Raw genomic sequence first — 20,163 nt, 5'->3', positions numbered from 1 at the left:
ATGCATAATTCATCAGTGCATGTTATTTCAAACACACTTTTACTGTGGATAAAGTAGAATAGAAATCATTCTGGACTCTTTTGTTCAACATCCACCATTACTGTCATAAAAGTTAGGGTTCATATGAAATCAAAATCAAGCCTACTTTTAATTTATTAACTTTTTATAATAAATGTTACTGGCCTAATCATTCACAACTCACACAACTGTTATTTGAAAGTTTTTTTTTTTATTATTATTATTGTAATTATATTTCTGCCACTTCGGTGCAGGCATAAAAATGGATATAACTTGTAATATCCATTGCTTAATTTTTAGCAATACATCACTTTGCAAGCTGATTAATTAGCTAATGCTGTTATTTTTTTAATTTCTAAATTCAAAGAATAAGTGTTTATCATCTATAAATATTATTATTTATTAGCAGTATTATATATTAGGTCCTAGCTGCTGTATCTTCTTGTTGTTGTTATATAGAGACCGATATGTCATATTTCTTGTAAGTCTGTTGAACGTGTCTTCATATTATTCTAAAAGGATAATCTATCCGTTCTTGTTTCATCAACAGATGCATCAGACCTCAGCTGAAGTCCTTAGCTTTGGGTTTTCACACGCTGACAACACGTACTCTAGGTGAGAGACGCTTTGGTGTTTGGTGTTGCTGACACTGACGTTTCTGCCGAATCATTTTTTAGTCACAGTGGCAATGATGAAATGTTTTGAAGCAAGAGTGATGCAAATAGTATATGGTATTGAATGTTTTTCCTCCTGCAGCTGGAATACCAGCTCCTATATACTTTGGAGCCATCATAGACACCACCTGTCTGAAATGGGGTCACAAGAAATGTGGCGGAAGAGGAGCCTGTCGAATATACAACACGACTGCCTACAGGTATCGGCTGGATCCACTTATGTTTGCTGTGCTGTGTAGGGTTGGAATAAGTAAAAGTAGAAATACTACTAACTTTTTTTGGGCCGATGCAAAAGTTCTGTCAAATCTCCGAACAGGGAGGAGAGTAAAGATGGAAAGCTCCTAAAGCTTAGTTCCATATAAATTCACGGATAATTTGTTGTTTGCTCGCTAGTGAAAATCAATATTGACATTTGTATTTGAAAAAGGATCCTCATATAAGAAACAATACTAAAATTCAGAGTCGGTTCATTCGCATTCGGAAATCGACTATTTTTGACTGTTAAAATGCCGGCGGACGGAAACACAGTGAGTTGTTCAAAATCTTTCTTTTTAGTAAACTCTGTGTACACAAACAATGTTCTCAATGCTGGAGTTCATGTGTAGAGCCCCTGGTGATACTTCAAGCACAGTTTCATGTTGTGTCGAGCCTTCTTAGTGTTTTAAAAATAGTGATTTTTGATGCTATCATAAAAGTGCCCCATTCAAAAGGCAATTTGACCGAAAACGAAAATATGGTCAAACTTAAAAGTGGCGTTTCCATCCTAATTATGCTTTTACAGGAAAGTTTGCCTCGGGTAGATTAACAAAAAGACCCTAGATTGCATTTTGGCAAGAGTTACCCTTTAAAATTAAAAACAGAGCCCAAACTATTATATTCAACTGCTATTTTTCAGATATAATAATTACACTCAAATAAAAACGGAAATGTTTGTTTACAACTCAATTACGCATATGATACTTTTCATAAACACTAGTCTTCATGACAAATGTATTCAAACATAAATATATAATTTACAATTAATAAGCTCCTCTCTGGTATTTTTTATAGCTAACTATAACTTTGAACATTGGATCATTTTTTTCATTTCCGTAATCATATGTGATGTGTGTAACAGGGATTTCTTATTGTAAATTATATGGTAATTCATAGTTTTTACTTGCAGAAACCATAAAATTGAATGACATGTAATGTGATGTTAAAACATTTACAGTTTTTCACAGTTTATGAACTAACTTAGAGTTAACTAATGTTTTTATTGTAGCATTACAATATTTTCCTATTAAAATTACAAAAAAAAATGAGTGTAGATAAATTAACATTTATATCACTTAATGTAATATATGGTTATTAGTTGTAAATTATACAGGCATCCTATAAAACTGCAAACATTGTCACTGTATTTTTACGGTGAATCTCTGGCAACCGTACCAGCCAGTTTTTTTTTAATCGCTAATATAACTGGATATTTTTTTTTACAGTGTACCTTAACCAAGTTTAGTGTTTTGTTTAAAATATTTAAAAAATCTAAAATATTTTCCTCATGGATCAAACTTGTAGGGTCATTAAAAACAAAAAAGTCCCTTCCGGACATCACTTTTAGAGATCATGTGTTCATGTCCATGTGTGTAATTGTGGTCATCTGATTATTATCCTGTGTTTTGCCTGTCCATCGCTCAGGATAGCATATCTGGGCCTGACGCTGGGCTTACGGACAGCTTCCTTCTTCCTGTGTGCGCTTGGGCTGGTGGTGTTACGACGGCACGTTCAGAGGCAAGAGCACAACACGCTCGCGAACGGAGGCACGGGGGCCGCGGCCGGAGAACTGCAGGCTCTCAGGAAAGAGGAAAACAACAGCTGTAACTTGGACCAATGCCCGCGGACCACAGATTACGACCCAGAACGGGAGACGCGTCTGTGACGCACAATGTACTCGCCTGCGCAGGGAGCAACAGGGCCTGTTTATACGAGTTACACTTTCTATTGGACCCATGTAAATGATGTGAAGTAAGAAAAAAAATCTGTTGTTTTGATATAGTAGAATTATTTCTTGAATGTACATGCTGTTTTGGGTTAAAAAAAAAAAAAAAAAAAGAAGAATGTCTTTACTACTGTCTTTAACGCTAAGATGCTTTTAGAAGTATCTTAACGTCAGACGCCCTCCTAGAGGAAACGAAACATTGGATTTCCTCTCATCTAAGCCATCATCGTGCACAGGCCCTACGAGGAATAACAAGATTATACCTTGTGGGAACATGACCACGTCTGCTTGTAACTTTCTCTTCTGCCATACACACAGATAGATGCCTGAAACAGTTGACCACAACACTGTGTGCTTAATATAGGTAGGCCTCGCCATGCAGGCTATAGGTTGAGTATGTTGGTGGATGTCAAATTGCATCTCATTTGTTTGTAACGTGCCGTTAACGAAACGCTCACCATTGTGCTTTTACATGTCACCTGACAGCAGTTCCTCCCTTTTAAGAAACACGTGAGGAACGGTCCAGAACTGTGGGCTTGCAAACAGGTGTGTGATGTCATGGGTATGTAAGTAATCATCGTCATGATCGATGTTGTGCAATGTCACTGTGAGAAATGTTGTGCGTGTGTGTTGTTACGTGTGAACGGGTGCATTCCTGTGCCAAAAAAAAAAAAAAAAAAAAACAACAAAAAAAAAAACACAAAAAGCACGAGAAAGAAAAGGTCAACATGGTCTATTCTCAGGTTGTTCAATCAATTGTTCCTCAAATTTGCAAATAATTATTCTTTTATATACTTGTATGAATCGTTGTCTGGTTTCCGCTGGAGAAAATGTTCCTTTGTCCACAACCAAGGAAAGGATTTTTATTTGTGACTTGTAAGGCAAATAAAACGAGTGGCATTTATTGCTTTTACGTTAGTTAGTACATCATTTTATTTGCTGATGTTTTTGTATACTTAAAAGTGAATATCCTGATAATGTGTAAAAAAAAAAAAAAAAAAAAAACTGATTTACAACAAAGAACGAAGAAAGATGCACAATCATCAATGACAACCGTTCTTCACTTTAATCATCATAATCACAGCAAAATGTAAACAACTCACTGAGGCACTTAAGCAGGTGATTTTGCACCCATTAGAAGAATATTACAATATTATTATTTAAAAAAAAAAAAGCTATATTTGACAGGAAGATACCATTACAGCAAAGGCATAAATAACCCTTCTTTTAAGACATTTCAAACCAAGTCAGCAATCGGCCAACCATACAATCTAGAAATAACATTTCTAATCAGAGTTGCATAGCAATTTTAGGTATTCTCCTAATGTTCCTGTCTCCTTTGTCGAGGACGCGAGTGTGGAAGATGTTTGCATCATAAACAGCGCATCGACAGCATGGTTTCGAACACCCACATGGTGGGTGACTGCTTATTCTTAGTAAATGAAAAAAAAAGAAAAAAAAAATCACATTACATGTAGGCGACAGATTTCTCTTTTTTTTATGCCTCACAGCGCAGGGTAATTTTCAGTCTTTTAATCTTCCCATAAGTCTAAATGTTTTCATTGTAAAATGTTGGTTGTTGTTCTGCGACTAGAATAGGTGAACAATGAATTCAAATATTCAGACTTCATCAAAAACAGAGTAAACCACAAAAAAAACATGCCCAGGTCAGATTTACTCCTCAAATCAAAATTGCAAGTTATATTGTGCATGAAGAAATTGATTCTAATTACTGTAATGCATCTGGGCATTTGTTTCCATTAGATTAGATTACTGCATTACACTCAAATCAATGTATTACATATTCTTTTACTTAACTGAAGGGAAAATGTGCTTAATTGAGACATAATAAAAATATAATATCTAAATGGATTATTTTTTGCTACACATAATATAGTTTGATTTTGTGGTGAAATATGGCCTGGACATGTTTTGTGAGATTTAATTGTTAAGCATCAGTAGCACAGAAACAGCTACCTCAAATGGACTCAAAAAGATGGATCTCTCTATTGGACGGGGAAATCTTCATATGTGGCGTCTGCATTTGTTTAACAACTAACTAACAGTGACTGAACTCAGGTGTAACTGACCTACCTCTCCAGACTCCAGAACAAACACACTAACCGCTCACTAACAGACTGTTTGCTCGGCCCGGAAATGGTCTCACTGTGACGCATTTACTTCTTATTATCTGTTGTTTATGTGTATATGGTTTTATTCTTCTTAATTAAAGTTGATTTAAATGACTAACGCAGCTTGTAATGTATATTCCACTTGCAATCTGATGCATTGTGTCAACAAACTTGTTTTTGTTGGTGATATTGCTGATACAGCTACTATGACTCATGTTGGCATGTGGGAAGTTTCTGGATCTTGCACGACAGCCTGGTTCAATATGCACTTTCAAATGAAACGAGGGAGAGAATCGAGCAGAGGCAACATGAGGTAAAGCAAAGCAACATGCAAACATCAGTCTAATATGGCTTATTCACTAAATAACCTCACTAAAACGAGTGTGCGGATACAGTTTTTTGGAGACGAGCTTAAAAAAACAGCGCTGCCCCGCATCAGCCAGAACATCAAAACACTAGAGATGTGTATCAAAGCCAAACCGCTACTACAAATGTGTGTGGTGAGCAGGTAACCTGACAGGATGTGATGTCATAAGTGGTTCAGAGACAGTTTTCATGTCATGCTACCAGGTGAGTGATTATCATACAGGTTTCCATTGTGTCCACTTGCCTAGTTATCCTTTTTGTCTCCACTGTCCGGCTGATTCTAGAAAAGAGACAAAGGAAAGTTGTTAACAAGAATTTTGTATTGTTCTTGGTCGTCATATTCCGTAGCACAAATCACTATTTTGTCAGGATGCACACTATTTTGGTGAGACTATATAATGTCATTTATAAATGACCAGTATTTGTCTGATTTTATCAATTACTCATCTACTGTTCATTTTAATATTTTGAAGGTTGAAGCATGGAAGTATTCATACAGTATTGTTGTTTAAAACATGCAAAACAATATAGATTTAAAATATCTAGCCAATACTACTTTGCATTTTTATCTTAGCGTCAAGATTCTGTTATAGTTTGTGTCAATATTTTGAATGATTGTTTTTATATTTTGTTTTCTTTTTAATTGTAAAGTTTTAGTAATTGTATTGTGTTTTTGACATTATTACTTTTTTAATACTCATTTTTAAGGTTATTTTAGTACTTCTAGAAGTAAATGAAAATGAGAATGTTGCATTGGCAACCATTTTATTTGATTACAGTTAATGTTTACGTCAAGTAATGAATACTTGGTTGCACTTTATTCTAAGGAGTCTGTGTTACAGTGTAATTAGGTACTAATGATATTAATTATCAATGTGCTCTTATAGGGTTTGGAATAGGGGTTGGTTTAGGGTTAGTTGCATGTAATTATGCATAACTTACTGGTACATCTAACATATGTATTAAAGGGTTAGTTCACCCAAAAATGAAAATTCTGTCAGTAATTACTCACCCTCATGTTGTTCCAACCCTGTAAGACTTTCGTTCATCTTCACAACACAAATTAAGATATTTTTGATTAAATCTGAGAGTTGTCTCACTCCTCCGTAGGCTTCTAAGGGACTGAAACTTGCTGGCCCAGAAAGGTTATTAAAGAGATCGTTAATATAGTCCAAGTGACTCCAGTGGCTCAATCTTAAGTATATCAAGCGACGAGAATACTTTTTGTGCGCAAAAACAAACAAAAATAACGACTTTATTCCACTTTTCATTTCCTTCTCTCTGGGCCTCTAGTTGGTTCACGTAGTGTTTTTGCGCAGCGCGTCTGTGTTACACGTCACCACGTAGGCTCACTATTGGCCGAAGCTGGTCATGTGTGTGATGCGTGTTGACGTGCAACACAGACACCCAGCGCAAAAACACTACGAGGCCCAGAGAGAAGGAAATTAATAGTGGAATGAAGTCGTTATTTTTGTTTGTTTTTGCACACAAAAAGTATTCTCATCTCTTGATATACTTAAGATTAAGCCACTGTAGTCACTTGGACTATATTAACGATCTCTTTAATAACTTTTCTGGGCCAGCAAGTTTCGGTCACCTAGCAGCCTATGGAGGAGTGATCAGCTCTCAGATTTAATCAAAAATCTCTTAATGTGTGTTGTGAAGATGAACGAAAGTCTTACGCGGTTGGAACAACATGAGGGTGAGTAATTACTGACAGAATTTTCATTTTTGGGTGAACTAACCCTTTAAGGACACAGTAAAATAAAGTGTTTATTTATGGTTTTAGTTAATGTTTGCTTGTATAATATCATTTATTTATGGTTTTAGTTCATGTTTGCTTGTCTAATATCATCCGGTTGGTCTTACCTGAAGCTCCTGGTGCTCTTGAAGGAGACGGTCGTACTCTTTGGTTAGTCCTTCAGTTTGTTTCTTCATGGCATCTAAATCCGACTTGGACTTTTTCAGAGCTACAGAAAAGCAAACCGCTGTAACTGACAGAGCTGCTGTTTTCCAGATGATTCATTTGATTGTAAGTGTAATCTAGGATCAGTGTTGAGAGTAAGGCCTGTGCTCACCATCTGCGCTGCTCTTCAGCTCCTCTGTCAGTCTCTGCACGTCTTTCTTCAGGAGTTTGTTCTCTTCAGTATCTTGTTTCTTCCCTCCTTCTCCTTTAGGGTCCACCAGTGCCTGAGGAAGACAACGGTTTGTCCTTCTGTTACTCAAGGGTCTTTCAGAAGGATTTTCGCCACACACATTGATTTAATTCCTCCTCATGAGCATAAATAAACACACTGAGGGACTGCTACAAAAAGCAGAAGTCCAGGGTCTTACAGATACTGTAAAAAGAAATTCCAGGACTTTCTAGCACTACTTTTTTGCTTTTCAAGGACTACAATCAGAGATCGCACTTATCAAACAATATCTTTAGTATTTTTTTTAAATTCAACTTGCAGATATAAGGTTCGTTTTAGAGCCCTGCATTTCAGCCCGAGCCCGACGGGCCCCGACTTTTTTACGCCCCTAGGGCCGGGCTTCGGGCCAATTTTCACGTCATAGTTCACATGCGGGCCGGGCCTCGGGCCTTTTTTGAGTTATCCTTCTTTTTATATTTTTAGACATTAATAAAAAAAAAAATATGAGAAACTGACGTCGACGATAGAAAAACAAACATAGAAAGACATTTAATAACCTCATAACTTTAATAATCTTATAATTATTTACACTGACATATGATTGACATGACACGCACGCACGCACGCGCACACACAAGTGGTTTCCCGTCAGCGCAACCAACGATTCACCTCATGTGCAAATAATGGAGAATATTAAGAGAAAAATCGCGAGTGATAGAAGAGAGGACTGGGTTAAAATCTTCCACTGTGGATGCTATTCTTTTTCTCCACGATGCTCTGTAAGAGACTATTCTAACTTTTCGTTTGATTGGACTTTATTTTCGTTTAACTGTTGGAAACTTCTGATGTTTTTCGTTTTTCGTTCGATTGGACTTTATTTTCGTTTAACTGTTGGAAACTACTGGAAAAAAGAATGGCCATGTTCTGTGGTGCATTTTTGAGGTAAGATAACCTGCAAGTTTGTTTTTTATTTATTTTATTTAATTTGTTTAGATTGACTATTGCTCATTTCGTTTGCGAGCGCTGTTGCGAGCAGCCTGAGCCTGCCTCAGTATTTCAAAAAAAAATTACTCACTGTGGTTTAATAAATAAACATTAAACTAACTGTCTGTGTGATATGCTTGAAGTGTTTTACATCTATGGATTTTATTGTAGCTAAGTAAAGTATTAGCGTTGATTTGAGAGGCTAAATTGATCAAACATGTTTTACTCGCTGTTGGCTCGGCTGCTTGGTCGTCTTTTTTTTTTTTAAATGCTCCCAACATTTGTCTAAATTAGCTTAATAAAGAAATGAAAAGAAAAGAAACATAACTAACAAAACGAACATATTTTAATGGCAGTCTGCCGCTGTGAAGAAAAAAAAAAAAAAAAAAAAACGGGCTCGGGTCGGACTCGGGCTGATAATTCTGATGAGCTGTCGGACACGGGTCGGGCTAGGGCCTGAGCGTCTCGGGCCAGGGCCGGGCTCGGGCCTAGATTTGAGGCCCGTGCAGGGCTCTAGTTCGTTTTAGACCCCATTTATTTAGTGTCGTCCACTTGTGATCGGATTGATGCAAACACATCTTAATACCAGGTGTAAACAGGTGCATAAGCTCAGATCAGTGAGGCCTACAATCAATCAGATTCACCCGATATTTGGTGCTAATACAGCATAATCAGACTGGGAACACAAAATGAGGTAAAGGCCTTTAACCTGTTTGAGCATCTCATTGTCCTCCATGTATTTCTTGGCAGCTTTGTTGGCGCTTTCAGCCTGAGTCTGCAGAGCAGCACTGGTGCCGAGGGCCACGGCCAACTGGTTAATCAGAGTGATGACTCTCCTCATGACACTGCGAGAAAGAGCACCAATATAAGGTCAAAATCACAAGACAAGCTGCCAGCGGTCAATGTCATATGTGTAAAATCGCGTACAGCCACAGGAAGAGCGAGAAGCCAGAGATGTAGAGGTTCCTCTGGGCTCGGAAGAGCTTCATGTGCATGTGGTCAAACATGTTGGGGTGCAGTTTGGCGTCTTTGGCCTGGTCAGCGTTCGAGTACTTCCTCACCTCACGCAGGGCGTCTGCAGCAGATTACAGCACAGATGGATTCATTTGGGTCATTTCTAATCTCACTTTAAGACATGGCATTAAAAACAGAATATGACATACCAAGAAAGAGAACAATGAGGATTACTATCATGGTGAGAAAGCCTTTGTTCCAGAACTGGGAAAGACGGTCCCAGATGCGCCAGTTGAAAATCCTCTGCCATCTGCAAACGTGGACATCAATAAGAGCAAGTGGACAACGGCAAACATACACATGGATTAGACGGGCTCGTTGCTCTGGAATATTTTACCTTTGCGGAGAGACGAAAGGTAGACAGAAGATGACAAGGACACCAATCTCCACATACAGGAAGGAAGCAACCGCAGTCCACTGCAACGTCATTTTGTTTCAGCTGCATGACAAAAAATGTAATAAAGAAATGTAAAAAGTATTTTATTTATACATGAACGTAAGTTTAGAAAATGCTGTACCAGATTATCAACAACTGAAAAAACAAATGCATAATTCCTTACTAATCAAGGCTGTTATTAATCTCAGTTAATCTTCTTAAGGCATTATGCTCGGATCAAAGGTCTTGTTCAATGACATTCCTCCTGCCTCTTCCACTTACACACACTTTGACACTGTGTTTGACTCAATACCAGGAAGCATATACGCCTCATGTGTTTTTTTTACACACAAATCATTTAAACATACAATCACAAAACATTATAGATAATAATAATAATATCTCAATATAGTGCCGTTAGTAGAACGCACTGCAGATAATTTTGTATATGTAGTTCAAATGCTTAAGTGTTATAATGCATATTAAATGTAAATATACGATCGAACAGGAAATGAACATTGAGCAAGACTCAAAACTCAAAAGCAGATAAAAAGAAAACATGACACCACCCGCAGAAGCAGAAAGGCGAACTGTTTTGCATCTCACCTACGTATAAAGGAAATCTTCAAGGAAATTTCAGACGAACGACACAATTCAGGAAAACTAAACTAACTACGAACAAACACAGCAGTACTGCTGTCTCACTCGAGTGACGTCATTAGAGCGCGCGCTTTGCGTCGTGCACGAGCTCTTGTCGATCATGTCATGTTTAAACAGACAACAATGAATACGCATATAATCGAATATAAATGTTTATCAACAAAAAAATATTATAATATAATGTTTATAATTACTAAGAAAATACAGAAATGGGCAAAAAGAACAGAAAACAATCATGCATGCATGGGGAAATGATGATGAATAACAAGAATGAAAGCTTCTCAGTGAATAATAAAAACTTATTTTGTGAATTTTGTGTGAAATGTGATAATCTGATAATTAATTTATTTTGTCTTTCCATTTTTCTGAAAGTTATTAGATTTCAGAGCTGATCCAACACGATTATAATACTCGATTTGCAACGGTGTAATTGACACAAATCACCACAGGAGGGTGAAACACTTTTATGTTCATTAAATTTGATTTGCAACCATGCAATTTACAAAAAATAAATAAATAACCACAGGAGGGCTGAAACACTTTTATGTTTATTAGAATTGACTTGCAGCGGTGTAATTCACAGCAGTGTAATTCACTAAAATCACCACAGGAGGGCGAAACACTTTTATGTTCATAAGACTCAATTTGCAACGGTGTAATTCACACAAATCACCACAGGAGGGCGAAACACTTTTATGTTCATAAGACTCAATTTGCAACGGTGTAATTCACTAAAATCACCACAGGAGGGCACAACACTTTTATGTTCATTAGACTCGATTTGCAACAGTGTAATTCCCTAAAATCACCACAGGAGGGCGAAACACTTTTATGTTCATTAGACTCGATTTGCAACAGTGTAATTCACATAAATCACCACAGGAGGGCGAAACACTTTTATGTTCATAAGACTCAATTTGCAACAGTGTAATTCACTAAAATCACCACAGGAGGGCGAAACACTTTTATGTTCATTAGACTCGATTTGCAATGGTGTAATTCACTAAAATCACCACAGGAGGGCGAAACACTTTTATGTTCATTAGACTCGATTTGCAATGGTGTAATTCACTAAAATCACCACAGGAGGGCGAAACACTTTTATGTTCATTAGACTCAATTTGCAACAGTGTAATTCCCTAAAATCACCACAGGAGGGCGAAACACTTTTATGTTCATTAGACTCGATTTGCAATGGTGTAATTCCCTAAAATCACCACAGGAGGGCGAAACACTTTTATGTTCATTAGACTCAATTTGCAACAGTGTAATTCCCTAAAATCACCACAGGAGGGCGAAACACTTTTATGTTCATTAGACTCGATTTGCAATGGTGTAATTCCCTAAAATCACCACAGGAGGGCGAAACACTTTTATGTTCATTAGACTCGATTTGCAATGGTGTAATTCCCTAAAATCACCACAGGAGGGCGAAACACTTTTATGTTCATTAGACTCAATTTGCAACAGTGTAATTCACTAAAATCACCACAGGAGGGCGAAACACTTTTACTGTATGTTCATTAGACTCGATTTGCAATGGTGTAATTCCCTAAAATCACCACAGGAGGGCGAAACACTTTTATGTTCATAAGACTCGATTTGCAATGGTGTAATTCCCTAAAATCACCACAGGAGGGCGAAACACTTTTATGTTCATTAGACTCAATTTGCAACGGTGTAATTTTTGCAACGGTGTAATTCCCTAAAATCACCACAGGAGGGCGAAACACTTTTATGCTCATTAGACTCGATTTGCAACGGTGTAATTTTTGCAATGGTGTAATTCACACAAATCACCAAAGGAGGGCGAAACCTTTCATTTTCATTAGACTCAATTTGCAACAGTGTAATTCACTAAAATCACCACAGGAGGGTGAAACCCTTTTATGTTCATAAGACTCGATTTGCAATGGTGTAATTCACTAAAATCACCACAGGAGGGCACAATACATTTAAATTCATTGGACTTGTAATTCACAAAATTCAGCACAAATAAGCCAAAGTGTTTTGACTTATTTGCAAATATATTTATTTGAACAGAAGACAGGACGGAACATCGATAGTGTAAATAGTTCTGATTGGCAGTTCATATGTTTTTCTGCTCTCACCCTCTTGCAGAAGTGTAGCGCATTTTACACTTGCTCATTAGACTCAATGTAATTCACAATCTCACCACAGGAGGGCGAAACCCTTACATATATTTCTAAGATTCGCTTTGCACTGGTGTAATTCACTCTAATCACCACAGGATGACGCAATTACAAGCTTGGATATAATATCAACTTGAGAAAAAAAAGCAGTTTAACAAATCAAAAAAGTTATTCATCAAGAACAGCTCAGTATAAACAGATATCTTTGTTTAATCAGTTAATGAGTGAAGTATAATTAATCCTTGCAATATCAATGATTATCAATATTGTAATTGAGTATTTTTCCACAATGACAAAAAGTATGTCTTAAGGTTTGAACTACGAAAAAAGTAATTAAATCTAATGTGAAAGACCAAACCAGCCCTGAGTTCTACACACTCTCTGTGGAAGAGACTTTTTCTTTTCATTGTTTTTACATTACAAACAAGATAAGAGATGATAAAGCACATTTAATAACTGAAACTCAGTGGTGTAATGGGTAAACGAGTGCCTTTGAAGCACAACACTGGAACAGAGACCTGTGATCAAATCCCACAGACACGATGAACATCTTTTCCTCAACTTAAGTTAAGATCAAATCTGAATGACCTTAAAAAACCTTATCTGATCATCTCAGGCTCTGTGGCTCAGTGGATAGTTGTCAGGAATTTCTGGTTCAAGCCCAACATTTGGTGAAGTTCTTCATCATTTAAAGGTATACTGGAGGATCTTTCCGAATTTTAGATAAGACCCGCCCTCTCCACTTATTTAATAAGTTTGATTGATTCACCAGAATGATTGACAATTAGGAGGACCAATAGTATAGGTGATCCACCCGGAAGTAAAAAATCCTCCACTATACCTTTAACACAAAGCTCTGGATCAAACCTGTTGAAAACGCTCCTCATCTCTGCAGTCTCAGTGGCTCAGGAGAGAAAGCGTTGTGTTTTGATCACGGCGTCCTGAGTTCAAATCTCATTATTGCTTGTGTTTAATTGTGGGCATTATACCCAACAAAGTATATCAAGACTGTTTCCAAATGCAAACTGACCAAATAAAGTTTAGTGGCTTCAGAAAATAAAACACAAGTTTCCTGTGAATCCCCCTATTGCTTACATTAATGCTGTAGATAAACTAAAAATCAACAGAATTGAACCAGCTTGGAGTTCACAAAGTCTGGCTCAGTGGTAAATCACTTGCCTCTCATATGTGGGGTTCTTGGATGAAGTCCCAAACATTTTCCCATTATTTAACACAAAGCTCTCAAGAAAAACCCATCCTAAACATCAGTTTTCTCTTCTGATTCAGTGGCTCAAGCGGTAAAGCGTACCGTTGTAGATCATGGAGTCCTGAGTTTGAATCCATTACTGCTTATATTAAATTTATTACCCATTAAGAATATTTTCACTATATATTTCTGTACCAAAGCCCTCAATAAAGCTCAGCCCAACACACCCCTCAGTATCTCAGACTCAGTGGCTCAGGAGATAAAGCATTGCGTTTTAATCTTGGAGTCACGAGTTCAAATCCCCCTTTTACATGCGTTACATAGTACATCCAAAAAGATGATCCAAACTCCTGAACCAAACGTGAGAGCCATGATGGTGCAGTGGTTAAACACACATTACCTGCAGATAATACTGCAATGAAGACATGGGTTCAAACCCAGCAAAAGCTTTTTCTATTCTATAACACGAAGGTCTCCATAAAACACCATCCGAAACACCCATCGACACCTTAGACTCAGTGGCTCAGATGATAAACTGTTGTGCTTTAATCTTGGAGTTCTGGGTTCGAGCCCCACTATTGCTAAGGTTTAATTGTTGTCGTTAAATCAGACAAACTGCCCCAAACAGCTTCTCTCAACGTGAAAGCCACGATGGCACTAATGGCTAAACACACGTTGGTTGCGGACAAGGCTACGATAGAGGCATGGGTTCAAACCCCACCTCATCATGTGGGAAACATGAGAAAAGAAAGCTGAGGCAACAGCAAAGTACCTGGGGCGGTACACCAAACAAGAGGCGTGATGGAAGAGATGGAGACCTGAGGCTCACAGAAAACTGAGCACAACTGAAACACGGACTAACTGGCTAAAGTACCTGGGGCGGTAAAACAGATGAGCTACACAACAGTGAGAGACTCGGGCCGGCGGACAAACCTGGGGCGGTAACACAGAGACTCGGACCGGAGTAACACAGAGACTCGGACAAACCTGGGGCAGTAACACAGAGCTGAGAGATGAAGAGAGGAGGAGGTGCAAAGAAGGGGAAAAAAGCTTTTAATTTTTTTTTTTTTAATAAAAATCTTTTTTTTTTATTAAAAAATCTTTTTTTTTTATTAAAAAATCCCATTTTTTCCCCAAAAATCTTCACTCCCATTTAGAGGAAGAGCAGAATGGGGATTTGAACCCTGGTCTCCCACGTCAGGTTTAGCTCTCACACCATGAGCTCTGACCACTGGACCATCAACATCTCACAACAAGAACTGTTCGTTTGTATACTTTGAGGAAAAGCAATTGCAGACATTTTCAAAAAAAATAATTAATAATAAAATGCTAAAAATCTTTAAAAACAGAATTTAAAACTGTCTAACACTTAATTGACATATATACATTCATCAGCAGTGCGCACACACACACTGCAAAAAAATAAAAAAAATTGGAAAAGTAAAAAAATAATTTAAGTAAGTTTGAGCACAATAGGATGTTTCTATTAACTGCATGGTTGTGTAAACTGCATCACATCAGTTCATATAAACATCCTGACGGGTGTAAATGTGTCTAAAACTACAATGTGAAACAAATTCAAAAATTATACTTCAGTGATTTACATTTATGCATTTGGCAGATGCTTTTATCCAAAGCGACTTACATTGCATTTCAAGCTACACATTTACATTCTTATCAGTTCATGCTTTCCCTTGGCGTTGCAAACGCTCAATATCAATAATACTCATTTTTGGCTTGATCAAACTTCTTTGCAGTTTTGTTGCGATGAAACTTCTAATTACATTCATGTGTTTCATGCCACAAACTATAAGAACACTGAATAGAAAGAACATTTTAGTGTGTATGTTTTTTCACACTGCATTACTTGATGCCTTATTATTAATCTGGTGTATGTTGTGCTCCACACTCCTGAACTCAACTGTGTTCATCAGCTTTCACTGCTGAATGAATGCTGTGTGACTCACATGCGGTAGAAGTCGAGGTTATGGCCTTCAATCTGTCTCTGTGATTCTGCGGACGCAAAAAAACATGTTTTACAATCTCTCCATCCGGTTCTCAATGTGTTGTAGGACAGTAAATAAAACTTAAACAGTTACCGAAAGTTCACCCAAAAATGTAAATTCTGTCATCATTTGCTCACCCTCATGTCATTATAAACCAGCATGACGTGGAACACAAAAGAAGATATTTTTGTTTCAATGGGCTTTAATGACCACTGACTTCTATTGGATGGAGAAAATAAAACAATTACTACTTTTACAGGCACCCTCATAATGCCATTAGTGAGAATAAACTTTACCTCATGTAAATAATTCTTTAATCAAATGTAGTAACAATAATCATAGTAAAATACGTGGCGTATGCATCTAAACCCTTCAGTCGCATCTATTCCACTCTGACCAAAGTGTGCATGTGCTTAGGGCTGCACGATATTGAAGAAAAATGCGATAACTCATTAAATAATGCGATATTCGATATGCGATACGATAATGCTTAAAGTGTGTAAAATAAACTTAAATTTTCTTTAAAATATATTTAAAATGATATAACCTACATGCGTGTTTCATATTCTTTTTGTGGCAAGAAAACATCCCTACAACTCCTGAAAGTGAACATCAGTGTTTTACTGTCGCATAAGAAGTGTTATTTTAACATCAGTGTAAACCTCAGGGTTTAGGGGTTTAGGTAGGCCTACATTAGGGTTATTTAACAACAGAAACTGAATAATCAAATGTAAAAATAAAACACTGCTTAGTTTTCACTCTATGAATTAAATATATACTGATTCTTATTAAAGCTACTAAAGTTATTTAGACAAGAGCAGTGAGTGATTTTCTCTTTGTCTTTAGTTCATGACCCCAGTTATTGCAAGCCGTTGCGATATGCATATCATGATATATACATTTGCGATATTTCGATATATTGTGCAGCCCTACATGTGCTTGTGATGGACACTAGTGAGATGTCATGCACAGATTTGTAACCACAGCAATAGGAGGCAGCGTCACATTTTTGGGGTGCTGAAGAAACTGAGTTCATGTTGACAACGTTGCACGACACGAATGTAATGTTGTGTATTGTTGGTCAAAAACATTAACATGAAGACATTTAGGCGGATCACAGTAAAAATCCAATACATCATAGAAATGTGTTTTGCATTTGACGCAAGTAGATGATGAGCTTATCATTTGTGCTGTGCACTGGGGTATGTGAATAATGGCGGTAAAAATAACCACAATTCTTAGTGAATAATCAGAATAATGAAAATTGCATTGTAAACAGGAGTGAAGAGGTTTGATTGTGTCATTTAAACATCTTAAAGCGATTAAATCCTTTACTCTGATTTTTGGACATAACAATCAAGTCTAGTCAATGACACATTTCTCAAAGTATCTTTTTTTATGTTTCACAGAAGAGTTATACTGGTTTGAAACAACACGAGGGTGAGAAAATGATGACAATTATTAGTTGAACTTTCACTTACAGTTGTGGTCAGAATTATTGGCACGCCTGGCAAATATGATCAAAGATGGCTGTAAAAAAAATTAATCTTCATTGTTTATCCCTTTGATCTTTCATTCAAAAAATTTGTTAAAATCTATCGTTTCATTAAAGTAAAAAGAAATTGAAAGTGGGGGGAAACTCACATTATGAAATAAATGTTTTTCTCCAAAATACGCACCCTTTTATTAAATACTGATCAGAGACCATTCCTCCACAAGAATCTCTCCAGATCCTTCAGATTCCCAGATCCATGTTGGTGCTCTACTCATTTTCTATGGGGTTCTGGTCAGGGGACTGGGATGGTCATGGCATTTTGTGGTCAGTGACACATTTTTGTGTTGATTTTGATGTTTATTTTGGATTGTTGTCCTGATGGAAGATCAACCACGACCTATTATAAGATTTCTAGCAGAGGCCGTCAGGTTTTGATTTTTTATCTTTTGGTATTTGCTAGAAACCATGAACAAGATGTCCAGGACCTCCAGCACAAAAATAAGCCCACAACATTAAAGATCCAGCAGTGTATTTAACCGTGGGCATGGAGTACTTTTTATCCCTGTTTGCACCAAACCCAAAAAGCTCTTTTGTTTAGTTTCATCTGACCACAGAATCCAGTCCCGTCGTGTCTGACAATCTGACAATTGAATATGCTGGAGCTTGTTTTTGGATTAGCGAGGAGGATTTTTCTTGAAACCCTCCTGAACATCATGTGGTGATGAAGGGGTTGTTTGATATTTTTAGGCTTTCTGACCCCAAGACTCAACTAATCTCTGCAATTCTCCAGCTGTGATCCTTGGAGAGTCTTTGGCCACTCAAACTTTCCTCCTCGTCGTGCATTAAGACAATATAGACACACGTCCTCTTCCAGGCAGATTCGTAACATCTTTAGCTCTTAATTATTGCCCTGATGGTGGAAACGGGAATTTTCAATTCTTTAGCCATTTTCTTACAGCCACATTCTAGTTTGTGAAGCTCAACAATCTTTGCTGCACATCAGAACTATATTCTTTGGTTTTACTCATTGTAATGGATGATTAAGGGAATTTGGCCTTTGTGTTTCCTCATATTTACATATATTCTGGTGTGCTAAAAAAATGTAAATATTAATGGGAATATACTTCAGAGATATTTTACTCATAACAAATTCTAGGGGTGCCAATCATTTTGACCAATGTATTTTGGAAAAAAACATCACAATGTGATTTCCCCCCCACTTTCAACTCTTTAACTTCAATGAAAGGCTAGATTTTTGTGATTTTTTTTTTAATGAAAGATCAAAAGGATAAATTTATCTTTACAGCCATCTTTATCATATTTACCAGGGACGCCAATAATTCTAACCACAACTGTAGGGATTGACTACCCTACGAAGCACATTCATTCGGTCCTCAAGCTTTCTTTTTCATCAGTAACAAAGGAAATAATAACATAATCATTACCTTTGCTTGAGCAGACGCCCATCATTATAGTGACTGTCTGTCCACATGCTTCTTTTGGCTGAGTATAACAGTCCAAACACATCCCACATTCTGCAGGGAAAGACATTAATAAACAAAGGCATTGCTCCATAAGTGCATATTCAAACTTTCAATTGTAAAACAGAACTAAGAATCTTCATTTACACATTTTAAGCCCAAAAATAGAATTTGTTAATAGAATTTAAATAACTTATGTAAAACTAATGGGGGGGGGGGGGGGGGTAACTGTAAAACTATATACAATTTATAGTTATATTAGAGTAAAAGTGTCCAATTAACCATGGTTTTGTTATAGTAAAAGTATAGGCTAGCTAACTAGCTAACCTTGTTGTTTTTTGGCAGATTGATTAGCCTACAATTTGTATAAAAGTTAAACTATGGTTAGTGTAGCAAAACCATGGGTAATATGTGGTTATCCGGGTTTACTAACCTTATTTTTTAGTAAAACCATGGTTAATTTTCGTAAGGGCCATTAGACTATTAACGTTACCTAAAGTGACACCACAACATCAGCAAATAAAAAGCCCTATTGTCTATTATTCTACTTTATAAGCTTTATAGGAATCACTTAGATTTACATTTTAAAGGTAAAGCAACAATTACTGATTAATTTGTTCTTCTAAAGGTCTGACAAGTGAGTTGAGAAATAGAGCAACATGTAAACAGTCGAGCAGCATCAACCAGTGACTCCAGCAAACTGATTTAACATCAGAAGAATAATACATCAATACTAACTTAATTAACAACTTAAATACAAATGAGGACTGTTATATAATCCGTGATAGTGACTTTACAAGAGAAAAGCACTTTATGCGTAAAGTTACTTACAGGTGAGTCGCGTGACACTGTCGATTTCCCCCATTATCGCAATCAATGTGTGTCAGTTGATTTTGCTGATGGGCTGGAATATGTGCTGTTGAATGACACTGTCACTGAGCTGTCATCTGCAGGATCTGTACTTTTATGACTGTAAAACGATCAGAACGGACATCACGTGTCATCATGTTGTTGACAAGGATCAAACGCAGTGAACACTGAACGTGAAGCACTTACGCCCGTAGAGGAGCGAATGACAAACTGCACCAGTTTCTACCAGACGAGTCGTGTCTCACCAGCAACAGACTGAAAACCACTTCAAGTTGTGTTACTGACTCAGTTCTTAAACGTTTAGTTTACGTTAACATTTTCAAACTCATAAGAAAACAAAGAGTTTATTACGTTATATGTAAGACAGATGAAAAACAGGCGATGACCGGCTCCCTCTTGTGGTCAACAAGTGTATCAGCAGCATTAATACCAGAAACACCAAACTCAAAGTGGCAGTCGTTGGGGAGAGGGCACAACGTGTATTTGATATATTTTAAAACAAATCTGGGATTTTGTCAGCATCTAAACCAGTAGATAAACTTAGCGTCTACAGGTAGGCCTAGCTGATTCAAATCAAATGAACTGGGGTAAGAGTCAGACAGATAAATGTG

The 20,163-nt window shown here is 37.1% G+C and overlaps 2 protein-coding genes across 11 annotated transcripts in view; one reads left to right on the top strand and one right to left on the bottom strand.

Moving 5' to 3' along the window:
• The window catches only part of slco1c1 (solute carrier organic anion transporter family, member 1C1), a 28,653-nt gene extending 24,354 nt beyond the window's left edge, over nucleotides 1-4,299 (top strand). For all 6 annotated transcript variants that reach the window (XM_079870029.1, XM_079870027.1, XM_079870026.1 and 3 more), the window contains 3 exons: nucleotides 569-633; nucleotides 775-892; nucleotides 2,373-4,299. In XM_079870029.1, the coding sequence (XP_079726155.1) occupies nucleotides 569-633; nucleotides 775-892; nucleotides 2,373-2,613 (424 nt within the window). In that variant the 3' untranslated portion in view covers nucleotides 2,614-4,299. The remainder of the gene's footprint in view (nucleotides 1-568; nucleotides 634-774; nucleotides 893-2,372) is intronic.
• On the bottom strand, nucleotides 3,725-19,939 carry bcap29 (B cell receptor associated protein 29). 5 transcript variants are annotated; one of them, XM_079870055.1, is made up of 11 exons: nucleotides 19,514-19,939; nucleotides 18,647-18,736; nucleotides 15,668-15,713; nucleotides 9,642-9,743; nucleotides 9,454-9,554; nucleotides 9,218-9,365; nucleotides 9,000-9,135; nucleotides 7,250-7,361; nucleotides 7,041-7,141; nucleotides 5,416-5,451; nucleotides 3,725-4,105 (listed from the first exon to the last, which is right to left on the bottom strand). In XM_079870055.1, exons 4-10 carry the CDS (start codon nucleotides 9,731-9,733, stop codon nucleotides 5,416-5,418), a joined length of 726 nt encoding a protein of 241 aa, XP_079726181.1. In that variant the 5' UTR covers nucleotides 9,734-9,743; nucleotides 15,668-15,713; nucleotides 18,647-18,736; nucleotides 19,514-19,939; the 3' UTR covers nucleotides 3,725-4,105. The 5 variants fall into 5 exon arrangements, with proteins under 5 accessions (XP_079726181.1, XP_079726178.1, XP_079726180.1 ...); XM_079870052.1 differs by having other exon boundaries at nucleotides 3,725-5,451; nucleotides 19,514-19,652; nucleotides 19,739-19,847; XM_079870054.1 differs by lacking the exons at nucleotides 15,668-15,713; nucleotides 18,647-18,736; nucleotides 19,514-19,939 and adding an exon at nucleotides 10,287-10,442.
• Between the last annotated feature and the right edge of the window lie 224 nt (nucleotides 19,940-20,163).

This window comes from Squalius cephalus, assembly GCF_949319135.1.
Source record: "Squalius cephalus genome assembly, chromosome: 4".
Classification (NCBI taxonomy): domain Eukaryota; kingdom Metazoa; phylum Chordata; class Actinopteri; order Cypriniformes; family Leuciscidae; genus Squalius; species Squalius cephalus.
This window is presented reverse-complemented; position numbering and strand designations above follow the sequence as displayed.

What these genes read in the sequence shown, in the direction of transcription:
- bcap29 (XM_079870055.1), bottom strand. Translation starts at nt 9,733, where the DNA reads ATGACGTTGCAGTGGACTGCGGTTGCTTCCTTCCTGTATGTGGAGATT. An exon ending in ACAATGAGATGCTCAAACAG is followed by an intron (nt 7,362 to 8,999) that starts GTTAAAGGCCTT and finishes TGTCTTCCTCAG; the next exon opens with GCACTGGTGGACCCTAAAGG. An exon ending in GCTGAAGAGCAGCGCAGATG is followed by an intron (nt 7,142 to 7,249) that starts GTGAGCACAGGC and finishes GCTTTTCTGTAG; the next exon opens with CTCTGAAAAAGTCCAAGTCG.